The sequence below is a fragment of the Aphis gossypii genome, chromosome 1 (genome assembly GCF_020184175.1).
Source record: "Aphis gossypii isolate Hap1 chromosome 1, ASM2018417v2, whole genome shotgun sequence".
Taxonomy (NCBI): domain Eukaryota; kingdom Metazoa; phylum Arthropoda; class Insecta; order Hemiptera; family Aphididae; genus Aphis; species Aphis gossypii.
This window is the reverse complement of record NC_065530.1, coordinates 42,251,362-42,263,472: the sequence shown is the minus strand read 5'-3', so window position 1 is coordinate 42,263,472 and position 12,111 is coordinate 42,251,362. Positions and strand designations below refer to the sequence as shown.

Here is a 12,111-nt window from a genome sequence, read left to right as displayed (position 1 = left end):
CTGTTTTGGCGATATTTTTTTTGTATAAAATATTACTATGCACTTCAGGAGTGTTGGGGTTGATATGGTATGTGTTCTGGCTGTGGCTGTGCTTCGAGAAGCCGAGCCTCCACCCCACCATATCGGCCAGAGAGTTGAACTACATCGAATCGTCGTTGGGCGCCGCCAAACAGTCTGCCGCGCCGACAATTCTCAACACGCCTTGGAAAGAATTTTTCACCTCCATGCCTGTGTACGCCATTATAGTCGCTAACTTTTGTCGGTCCTGGAACTTTTACCTCCTCGTGCTGTTCCAAGCGTCGTACCTGCACTCATTCAACTTTGAAGTGTCTGCAGTGAGTTTTGCATATTATTATACACTGAGTGATTCACCAAGCATGCCACTGCCTTATTTTTTTAATAATAAAATATTATTCGAAATCCGAATACATAATTTTTATAATTGCTAAACATTTAGTCCTTGTCTGCTAAAAAATACTTATCGGTAATTTGTTTGACCTATTTCAAACTTTCTCAGCTTATGTACGTATAAATTTACTTCTTTTCAAATGCTTAAGTTATACAGACATATGTTTAAGCATTTTTTTGATTTACGAATTTTCGTTGTTTTTTATTTTTGTGGTATAACGTGTTTTTATGAGTTTTTTTTCTTTAAAACAAAGACACAAGATTGTCATTACGTATTGAACTGTGAGTAGACATTATAACTATAATACGTAACGACGTTGGAGAACATTTTAGAATTTCAATATTAATTATTATTTGGTGTGAATTGTGAAAAAAATATTTATGTATATATAAATACTAACCTTTACTGTATACTGTATATATAATCGCAAATTCATTTTGGGTCATTTTGATTAAAATTAACTAGTATTTTTATTTTATTTTTATTTCTCTCCCACTTAACGTGGTTTTTTCTAAATATACTTTCTTGCTTATTATTAGATTATTTAATAATTGAACTAGATAGTTAAATCAAAAGATGATTACATTTTTGTGTTTCATTCTGAGATACCTAATATCATCAATACATGGTTGTTAATAATTATCTAAATACTGGTTATTACAGTGCTATAATAAAAGTGACTATTATTTACTTTAGGGAGGATTTTTTGTGTTTTATGAATTTTTATCATCATTTTTTAACGATTGTTTTTGCTACAAAACCCGAGACGTAGACTAATACTTTCCGTATAATTACTATCGCAGACTGGTTATATCGGCGCTCTACCTCATCTGCTGATGACCATAGTGGTGCCCCTTGGAGGTCTGCTGGCCGATCACTTACGGAAAAACGGTATTCTGTCCACAACTGCTGTCAGGAAGATTTTCAACTGCGGTGGTTTCGGCATGGAAGCCACGTTTTTCCTGGTGTTGGCGAACGCTCGCACGCCACTTATGGCCACGATTGCCTTGACATGCGGCGTGGCGTTCAGCGGGTTCGCCATTTCCGGTAAGCACGCACAGCCTATCCATTTCTTTCCATTTCCAGAAAACTCAACCCAAACTATAAAAGTAAGCGAGTAAAGCACGATTGGACCAAATTACATTTATATAAGTCCTATTATAAATACGGAAGGACATCTTACATTTTTAGGTATTGGTTCCGGTTCACAATATTTCAAGAGTTATTTCATTATTTTAAAGATTAGTTCAATCCGTTCAATTTTAGACTCAAATTCTTGATTTAATATTAAATTCAACAATTATTTCAAGCCAATTAAAACCAAAAAAAAGCATAGCGTGATTGCTAAAATCTGATCTGTAGGATTTGAGCTTGACATATTACTTTAATTTTTAAAATGGTTTTTGATTCATTAACAAATTCATTACATTTTAACAGAAACTAATTTTAGTTACTCATTTATTAAACAGAAATATAAATTGTATTTTACATTAATTGATATGTTTAGTATAATAAAAACAGTTTTTTGAATGTCAAAAATCAGTTAGATAAAAAAAAATATAAATTTTTCAATGTATAAACATTTGTCAGACAAAATATCAATTGGTTTATTTTTGACTGATTAAGTTTATATATAAATACCACTTTTTTGTTGTTTAATAAGTAATTACTAATAACAAGTACTAGTATTATGAAGTCATTTTTATGATAAATGAACATTCAATATTAACCCATACTAAAAAATGTTTCAATACGATGAAAATCTGGCTAACTACGTTTCACTTATAATGTATATTATTATTATTTTAACGTACAGGGTTCAACGTTAATCATTTGGACATTGCGCCGAGATATGCCAGTATATTGATGGGCATATCGAACGGAATCGGAACGATAGCCGGACTCCTGTGTCCAATTGCGATCAACATCATCATCAGACACAAGGCAAGTATTATATTATACATACTTGTCAGAATTTGAGTTTTGTAGAATTCTTAAAATCATTATCCATACCACCAAACAGTAGCAAAACATAACAGTGATTAACAAATATACACATGAGATTTATAAATGTATATAAATAATAATTATTTTTACAAAATGTAATTTTTCATTCAAATTTCTTAGTGCATATTTTTACGTTATTAATATCATACGTAAATAGTCGTACTTGAATGTTTTGAATTTTTTAGTAATTTAATTACTAAACCTTGATTATATTGGCGCAGTTACCTCGGTAAAATGTTTTTATTTTATGTAATGTATATTATAACATCAATGATTTTCTCACCGCGATTGGTTTTCCAGACAAGGCAGAGCTGGAGTGAGGTCTTCATACTGGCAGCAGTGATTCACTACATTGGAGTGATATTCTATGGCATATTCGCTTCGGGAGAATTGCAACCATGGGCCGAGCCAAAGGTTGAAGAAGATCAACAAATGGATGAGGTAAGTTTGACCTTAGCATATATTTATAATTCATATAATATAATTCAGGTTGGTATCGTCAAAGTCACTTATCCTATAAACATTTAGGTATTATTTTTAAAAATAACAAATAATATTGTTCGCATAATTTTAAGATTCTTGAATTAAAATTTCTGTGAAATAATAGTACGAAACTACAAAGCTATAATATCGTTAAAATAAAATGTTATGATGCAACATGACATTATGTAATTATATCATGGTTAGATTGATATTATCAATGCACTTATATATTAGATATAACTATTTCGTACGTATAGTAAATCAAAATAACGTACACAATTTTTATAGATTTTGATTACTTTGGGTATTAAATAAATAATTTAAATAGATGTTATTGTAAAATAAAATAAATTTTGCCATCTAGTGGACATTTTTTCCTTATAGCCAGTATGATTAATTAAAAATAAATATTATATTATTTTAAAATGTTTTTTAATCTTTAGAAAATCGTATGAAATTAATTCACCCCCCACCCCTTATATTTAACCACTAAAAAAACTAATCAAATTAACCAATTTGACAAATTAACCTTATTTTTTATGTTAACTCTAAAAGTTTAGCCGATGATATTGAAAAAAAAACATTTTAATTGTGTTCAAATTCGATTTTTTATCAAGAAAAAAAATACATGTATTCAAATAATAAGATTTAAAAACCAATAATATGTAACGATGACATAATTAGGACATTGTCATATCTCACGACGAATCAACACTTAGATCAACTAGGTGTGTACATTAGAAATATTATATTAATACGAAAATGCACAACAGGTGAACGTCGACAAGAAGAGTAAGCTATCGTCGTACGGTTCGGTCGAACAGTCGTCGGGCAAGGGGTTCGTGAACGCTGGTCTGAACACCAAGAGCAGCGCCGGCGATGCCGAACCAGCGCCGCCGACCGACAACCCGACAAATCCGTTTCTGGCCAAGCCCGCCGTCGCCGCCACCAATCCGTTCGTTACGTCCGAATGATAACTTAATACCTATAATATTATGTTATATTATTAATTAATAATAATAATTGATGGAACGGATAATTCGAGTTCGGATCGCACTGTAACGACGTCGATTATTCTTATTACACGGATATTATATCATAACAATATTATATCGTATAGGCCGGTACTTCGCGAGCAATAATAGCCGTTAATTGCGTAGTCTCGATTGTGTTTTCTCTCGTGTAGTTGTTTTGTAGGTATTAAAATGATAATTTTTAGGTAGACAATAATATTACAATCGATTTTGTCTCAATCATACGATTTCAGTAATAATTATTAGTAATAATCATAATAGTATTAACGTACGTACTCACTCGTCGTTGCATCTATATTATATTGAATCATAATACAATAGAACCTAGAACATGAATTTCGCGTTTATCGATAAACTGTAGTGCAAGTCGTAATAAATGTGCATTTATCGATGGTCCCTTATTTATTATCCTTATATTATAATATACTGTCAATTTCTTTTTATACAATATCGAATAATAGATACGGTCTTGTAATGGTTGTTATAAATATATTATTATACATATATTTATGATATTTTATAGTTCTGTTGTGCAGATAGGCATTTTAAATTGTATCCGAAATTATGATACTTACGTATAATCCGGTACCAGATTTAACACTAAATTCGAAAAAATTTTATAAAATGTAATATTCAGAGTACGTAAATAAAATATAATAATAATTATGAGCTAAAACTGGCACAATATTATGTCAGTTGAATAATAAAAAATAAAATAAATTTGGTTTTGAAGAAAAAATTGCTACATGCCAATTAAAGTTTAATTAGTAAAAAGGTGCTCTTACACATTATTATGCCAACGGTCATTTGTTTATTTGTTCACAAAATTTTTTTGAAAAATTATTTGTATCCTAGTTAGGTACATCGGTAACATTTGAATGCTCTGAACATTTTACCGGTAGTGTAATTGATAATTAATTGACCACTATAACTGTACGTCAACAAAATATTTCTTAACTTTGGTAATACCTATCCGGCTACATGATCATAAACAAAATTATTGAGTGTAAAGAACTTTAAGCAAATTATCAACTATGTTAATGGTGTACAACATAATTCGTTTTAACATAAAACACTCATTATTAAAAAACTATTTATGTTTTTAAACATAATTTATATAACAACTATTAAAAAATAACATTTTTCTAAAAATAATATATTTTTTAAAACTTTTTTTAATGACACCGTGCATTTTATCATCATTTACTCCAAAACAAAATATCTTTTGGAATACTTCAAAAAAATTATATTTTGAACAAATAAATTATGAATTATACGAATTAGAATTTAAATGAGCGAAGCAGAGTGGTAAAAGGAGGGTACTGTGTGTAAGTACTTATCAAAGTGTTATAGTCTACTATAATACTACTTAAAGTATTTATAACTAATAAATTACTTGCCTGAAATAAGATTTTTATACATTGAAATGATCAATTGAAAAGGTGTATGTTGTCATTCAGAAGAGTAAAAAAAAAAAAAAAAAATAAAAAATATTTAACACCTTTTTAATCTGTAGATAATACGTAAGTATCATAATAAGTCCATAAATTACGATGACGATTATAACATACTATTGTATACTGTCAATTTCTATTTATAGCATATAATAATAGATACTATTCCATAATAAATGTTAAATAATAATAGGTATTATGTGTTAATATTTGAACTCAATAATAATAAGATAGACAAACATAATAAGCTTCGTCGGCTCAAATTCGCTGGACCGCGTTTTATATTTAATAATTTTATAGGTAGGTACTAGGTGTTAGGTTATAGGTTAAGGTTAAGTTAGACTTACTCAAACGGTTGTTGTAATGCACGATTTTTCTTTTAACGCAAAATTGTATTAATATTGTTTATTCTCGGTCAGAATCGAACGCACTTTGAAAATATGTGATCAGTAATAACGATCTAGGTGCACATACATAATACGTGTTAGGTGGGTAATATTTCGAACCGTCATTTTCGATTTATGAGCTGAGATTTTTGTCCACCCACACATCGTGATAATCGTACGGCACGATGTGTAACTGACACTCATCGTGTGATTCGTAATAAATAGTTACATAATATCATTAAAAGATTATGTATAAGTAAAACGGTTGTGTAGGTTATAGAAGACGGCTGAGATACCTAATAATATAACTCCCTCATCTATTGCTGACCAATGGTTAGTGTGGCATTAGATTATAAGTGTTATGTTTTTTTAACGCTTAACTTATTAAACTATTTAAATAAAAACTATTTTAATTTATGGTATTTATAGGTACTATAATATAGTTGTATTATTACGTCCATTGCATATTTCGTATGCGATGAAAGCCTTTTCGAAATTCGTCCTACTGTGATACAATATATTAACATATTGTTATATTATTATGCATGACCCGCGCAATCCATAGATATATAATGGGGAGGGCTAGTGCGCTATATATTTTCGTCGTTTCAATAAAACTGAGATATCAGATTTAGAGAATACGACAATAATATAATACCCCTTTATATACGACGGATAATAGAATTAAAATTTTATGTCCTACTGATCCCTCCCCCAATCGATTCGATAACCCACCATGTCAAGATGAAATCAAACTTCCCAATAATTTCTTTTTTTCAAGTATTAAACGTTATTTTTTTTTTATTTGCTCGCACAATTTCTTTTAGTTCTATTAGTTTGATTTAAAATCCTGTAAATTATAAGATATTTTTATGAAGTTTTTTGTTTATATAATGTCAATTAAAACGTCATACTATAAAATACGATTCTGTTGATTTCTTCGCTGAATATTAATTATTGTATTATTTCATAAACAACATCAATAATATAATATATTTGAATAAAATTCCCTCAAACGAGTGTTTAATTATTAAAAAAAAAAAACAATTTACGTCCGTTATACTCAACACAAATAGGTACATCAATAATTCTCCAGATTTCGTGTTCTCTATTGGTTCAAACTATAAGAAAAACGATCTATCACACAAAACAATACTATAACATAAGTAAATATTATTATTGTTCATTCTCGTACAAAATTCGCACGCCTTGGAAAAATAATTTTCGTAAAAATTAACAAATGTTAAAACTTAAAAAAAAAAAATATAATATTGAAAACGAAATTTTATACACCGAACAGACATTGTAAATTTCAAACGATTTTCTTTTAAATTGCCCATATATGAATACTACAACATTACTATAATACTCTATTATAAATCATGTTTTTGTGCTTGATTAATTCACCAGCATACGTGTATAATGTATATTTTACCGTAATAATATACGTTTAATACTAAACACTTACCGCGTCCATAGTCATGGTGTAATAATATTATATAGAAATAGCTGGTAAAAGAACCGTCAAACATTTCAAACGTCTCTTTGGCCGTTAGCTTTTAAATACATAAAGTTAAAAAAATATAATATCATCAGTTTTGTTCTATAAATACATAATCTTCATTCATATTCCGTATTGTACATTTTTATGCATAATCAATTACGAGTAGTTATAAAGTTCTGAAATACAATTTAATACTTATCTACTAGTGAAAACGTTTAGACGCAGTTGTCACTCGATTTAACCAACTTTTACCATTTATTATTGTAAATTTATCGGTCTTTAATAACTACATTTCACTCTATTGTTATATTTTTAGTTTAAAATATTACCAATATTATTATGCTTGTTATAGGTATGCGTATTAATATTTCTTATTAAATATATTATTGATATGAAATTAATTGTTTATTAAATGAATATTTGTAATTATTTTATGATGTACCTATTAATAATATTATAATATTATGTATTTATAAATTATATAATTATTTAAAACGGTTAAGAATTAATATTAATAATATACGATTAAGACATGAGATAACTATTTCTGTAGTTATCTCAAGGCTGACACGACAATAAATTAGAATTAAGTTAGGTGTTAAGGAATTTGTTTTTGTTTGTTATTTTAATTTTAATGTTTTTAGTTTTTAGACTAGTCAATTTTATTAATTATTATTCTTCGTTAATTGATTAGGTATTGTATTTTATTTTGTTATGCTTTTCGGTTCAAACAGTGTTCGGTTACATATTATATATTTCTCTAATAACTTTAAATACGACGATATGCCTTAATTCTGACAATAATAAGTCGATAATAAAATGATAATAATTAAACGATAAGGACGAATTTAAATAGCACTCGTTATATACACAAAAATGACATCAAAGTCACCCACGAAAGACAGAAAACAATTATTATTATAATACATTACCTCAATAAATATTAATACGCACTAAAAGAAAAACTAATAATATTTTCACACTGCACTAGTTACACGAAAAGCACATACGAATAAGGTACGTGGACAATAACAATGAACGAAAAAAAAATTATTATAATTTGTTATGTAATATAATAATATGATACCTAGACGTATTTTTTTGTTATATATTTAATATAGATACTTATTTAAGTGTAAATAATTTTATATTATGTTTTATGATTTTTAAGTCGATTGTTCTACATTGTATGAAGAACACTATTCGAGTTTAGACAAAAACGTAAGTTAACTTGTAAGTATAATAATATAATAATTATATTTGTATTTTAGGCTAATCACAATAATAATTCTCATTATCGCTTTAAGTAAACTTTGAAGTAGATGATCCATGACATAATTGTTTGTTTTCTTTTAATTGTTTCGCGACAACGGTTTTTACCTAATAGTTGTTACAATTCAAAATATATTGTATTTATTGCATCAATAGTCTCATAATGAAGTATAAAATTATGAGTAACAACTTATTTTTCGTTCTAAGCTAAATGCTAACAAATTATACTAATATTTTAAAACAACGATGTTATTTTAATAATAAATATATATAACAGTACGATAATCTTAGAAGAACTCGTTTTCATAAAATTTCCACAGCAGTTAAACATATTATACATATTATATAATACTAGGTATATTTAGATTTGTTAATCACTGAAATCTTACTCAAATTCGTAGCACAAAATAAGCTTACACTGTAAACCGTTTTTTATTCTCCAACTTCGGAAATAATAATATTTTATATCTTACAGTGGCACTGGGCGATTACACTTCATTGTCCGTCACTCGTTCTGACCCTATTGCAGCAGACTACCATTTTAGATAATAGCATCTCCAGTTGATTACGATTGCAGTTTTTAATTTTCCAAATTTCACCTACTTACTTATCAAATTTTAAATTACATGGTCATTGTCATTGTACAACGGGAATCTTTACTCTCCATACCTCACCCCATCCGAAATTAAATCCCCGAGTATACAAAACGTTATAATATTTATCATCGAACTATATTACGACGAAAAAAATAATATTACTTACCTAATATTACCTAGTTACTTTATGATATTGTGTTCTTATGATTGTAATCCTGCGTTGACGCAATAATTATCACGGATATTGCGATAAAAAAACTGATCGGCAAAATAAGCAAATACATTTTACTATAATCATTAAAGACAATATTATTCATAAATTCGACTCGGATAAGTTTTGTTTTACTTATCGTCCTATTATATATATTATCGTTATCGGTATAAGTATAACATGTTACCCATAGGTAATATAATATAATATCATAATCCGTTCTGTTTCCAGCTGTTTGTAACGGTATGATCATGTTGTTTACGAGTCGAATATATTTGTATACGTTTTAAGATATTAAGACGTTTCATTTTACCATTATATTATTATTGTATTTAAAAAAAAAACAAAAAACAAAAAACAAAAAAAAACAATAATTATTATATTACACACACATATACAAATACAACTATTTAATATGTATGATGTATCTACATAAATGTTTCGTTATATATACTTAGTACCTACCTAAAATATTTTACCATTCTTACCACTTAGCCAAACATTCGTTCAATATAACTTTTAAATGTATTTTAGTGTTTTACGAATATTATGTACTAATTCATTGTTCTTTGATCATAATAATAAAATGTGGTCTCTATATTATATCGTTGTTAACTTCTGTCCCCTTTCGTTTACGACTATTACCTGTTTACACACCATTATATTGTAATAGTTTATTATAGATTCCATTATTATTAGCTATATAAATTATAAAATACTTACAATATTTTATCCAACATAATATTGTACGTGTTATTATTGATTTTATAATTCGATCGATTTATTCTAGTGTTATATTATATACGTTTTCAGTCATATTTATAAAATTTAAAATATATATTTAAGAATTGCCATTAACAATGTATCATTCATTTACATTTTTAGTCATGTGTAACATTTTAAATATTTTGTTCCAACACATAAAACATTAAACAATTTCGATTTTAAATTTTTATGTTTTTTTTTTTTTGTCTCCACGCCAATATAATATTTCAGGTGTCTAAGCACATTAGTCATTATATTTCATCAGTAACGGTTTTTATCAAAAGATTATGCACAGCCAAATCGTCGAGGAGTGCAGCGCCAGTATACCTGATTGCGTGTAGCATACTAAAAAGGGTAAAGTCGCATTGCATACGAGACGGAAAAATTTAATGTTAGAATTACACTCAGGTGTTTTCTTCTTTTTTTAAAAAAAAGGTAATATTTTAATTACATCGTTCCAATCATAACATAAAACCTATTTATTAATAAATACTGATCAACAGTCAGAAGGATAATTTGTATTTTTAATACATAAAGTGTAGGTATGTTGTTTTTATTATAATAATTACACATTATACGATTAGCCTATACATTTTAAAAATGTAATACAAAAACATTTGTTTATTTTTTCAATGTGAATTCGTTCCTTCTTAAGTAATTATTTTATGACACCGATAAACACCAATCTATTTAAATGTATAATTGAAAATGTTTAGTTGACAAATATCTGATTAACAATGGATTGCTATTGATTTTGTAAACTGAGTGATTTTTTTTATACTTATTGCTATTGTTTGTTTGAGTAATAAAAATAAGGTTTGTTACTTACAGAATGAAAAGTTCGCGAATAACTAAACGTCAAAAAATTAACACGTTTATATCATAACACTCAATATATATAAATACATCTAAAACAAAACGTTACAAAATGTATATTAGGTATATTAAGATATCTTAATAAAAAGTTTTCTATGAATAAAATAAAATACAACCGAATTCGAAAAAATAACACAATCGAATTATATCAATAAGAATTTACTATAAAATATTTAAATAACTACAGTGTTGGTAAGTTAGATTATCAAAATCCATTTAGTTCGTATAAACTGTCTAACAGTGAATATAATATGAATATTGTTTTTTAATTTTTTTTTTCATCCGTTGCTCATAGTTCATCATTTGGTCTATGTACTCTTATCCGTACAACTTAAACATGGTTGATAATTATTTTAATAATTACACAGTATTTAATCATCATATTCATTACAAATGCATTTTAGACTTTAAACTGAGAGTGATGAATATATTGATTTAATAATGATATATGTTTTATTTTGTATGTCTGTAAGTACGATTTGGAGTAAAAAAAAAAATACTTTAATCTTTAACCTAAATGATGATTAAGCAAATTTGACCTAATTGATACTTTGTGGTAAAGTCGATGGTAGCAGAGAAGAGGTCAAAAATAGAAAATGTCTAAGAAGGAACATTTTGAAATTATTTAGAAAAACTGAGAAAAAAACAGTGGGAAATTCATAAATTATATTTAAGGTAAATAAAAAGGTGGTAAAGTGAATAAAGCTCTACTGTACAGTAGGTCACTATTATTTATGTGTTGAATTTGAACGCAATGATTATAGGCATTATTGTATCCAAAAAAAACTCTAAACGTAGATGATTTGTCATCCTAGGATATATATTTTTCAGTGAGTGGTGAAAAAGGTGGTTTATATTTTAATCACCTGAATACCTCAAAATTAAACCGTGTACACAAAATGCCAATTTAAACAACTAGAGTATATGTTTCAAGTTTCTATGACTTGTAATTTTTAACCATAAAAAAATCTAAAACAATGTATTTGATAGTAAATCGTTATTTTACGAGTGAATTTTGGATTTTGTAAACTTCAGATATTTTTTTTTAATTGGCCAACACTTAAATTCTTTTATAATTCATGTAAGTCAAACTTATGATGGGAAATCTTGTAAT

General features: G+C 27.4%; 1 protein-coding gene across 1 annotated transcript in view; it reads left to right on the top strand.

Moving 5' to 3' along the window:
* LOC114122000 (vesicular glutamate transporter 1-like) overlaps positions 1 to 10,305 on the top strand; it is a 78,666-nt gene extending 68,361 nt beyond the window's left edge. The window contains exons 10-14 of the mRNA XM_050198666.1: positions 49 to 335; positions 1,213 to 1,456; positions 2,226 to 2,353; positions 2,717 to 2,857; positions 3,673 to 10,305. Of these exons, the coding sequence (XP_050054623.1) occupies positions 49 to 335; positions 1,213 to 1,456; positions 2,226 to 2,353; positions 2,717 to 2,857; positions 3,673 to 3,873 (1,001 nt within the window). The 3' untranslated portion in view covers positions 3,874 to 10,305. The remainder of the gene's footprint in view (positions 1 to 48; positions 336 to 1,212; positions 1,457 to 2,225; positions 2,354 to 2,716; positions 2,858 to 3,672) is intronic.
* Positions 10,306 to 12,111: the final 1,806 nt, after the last annotated feature.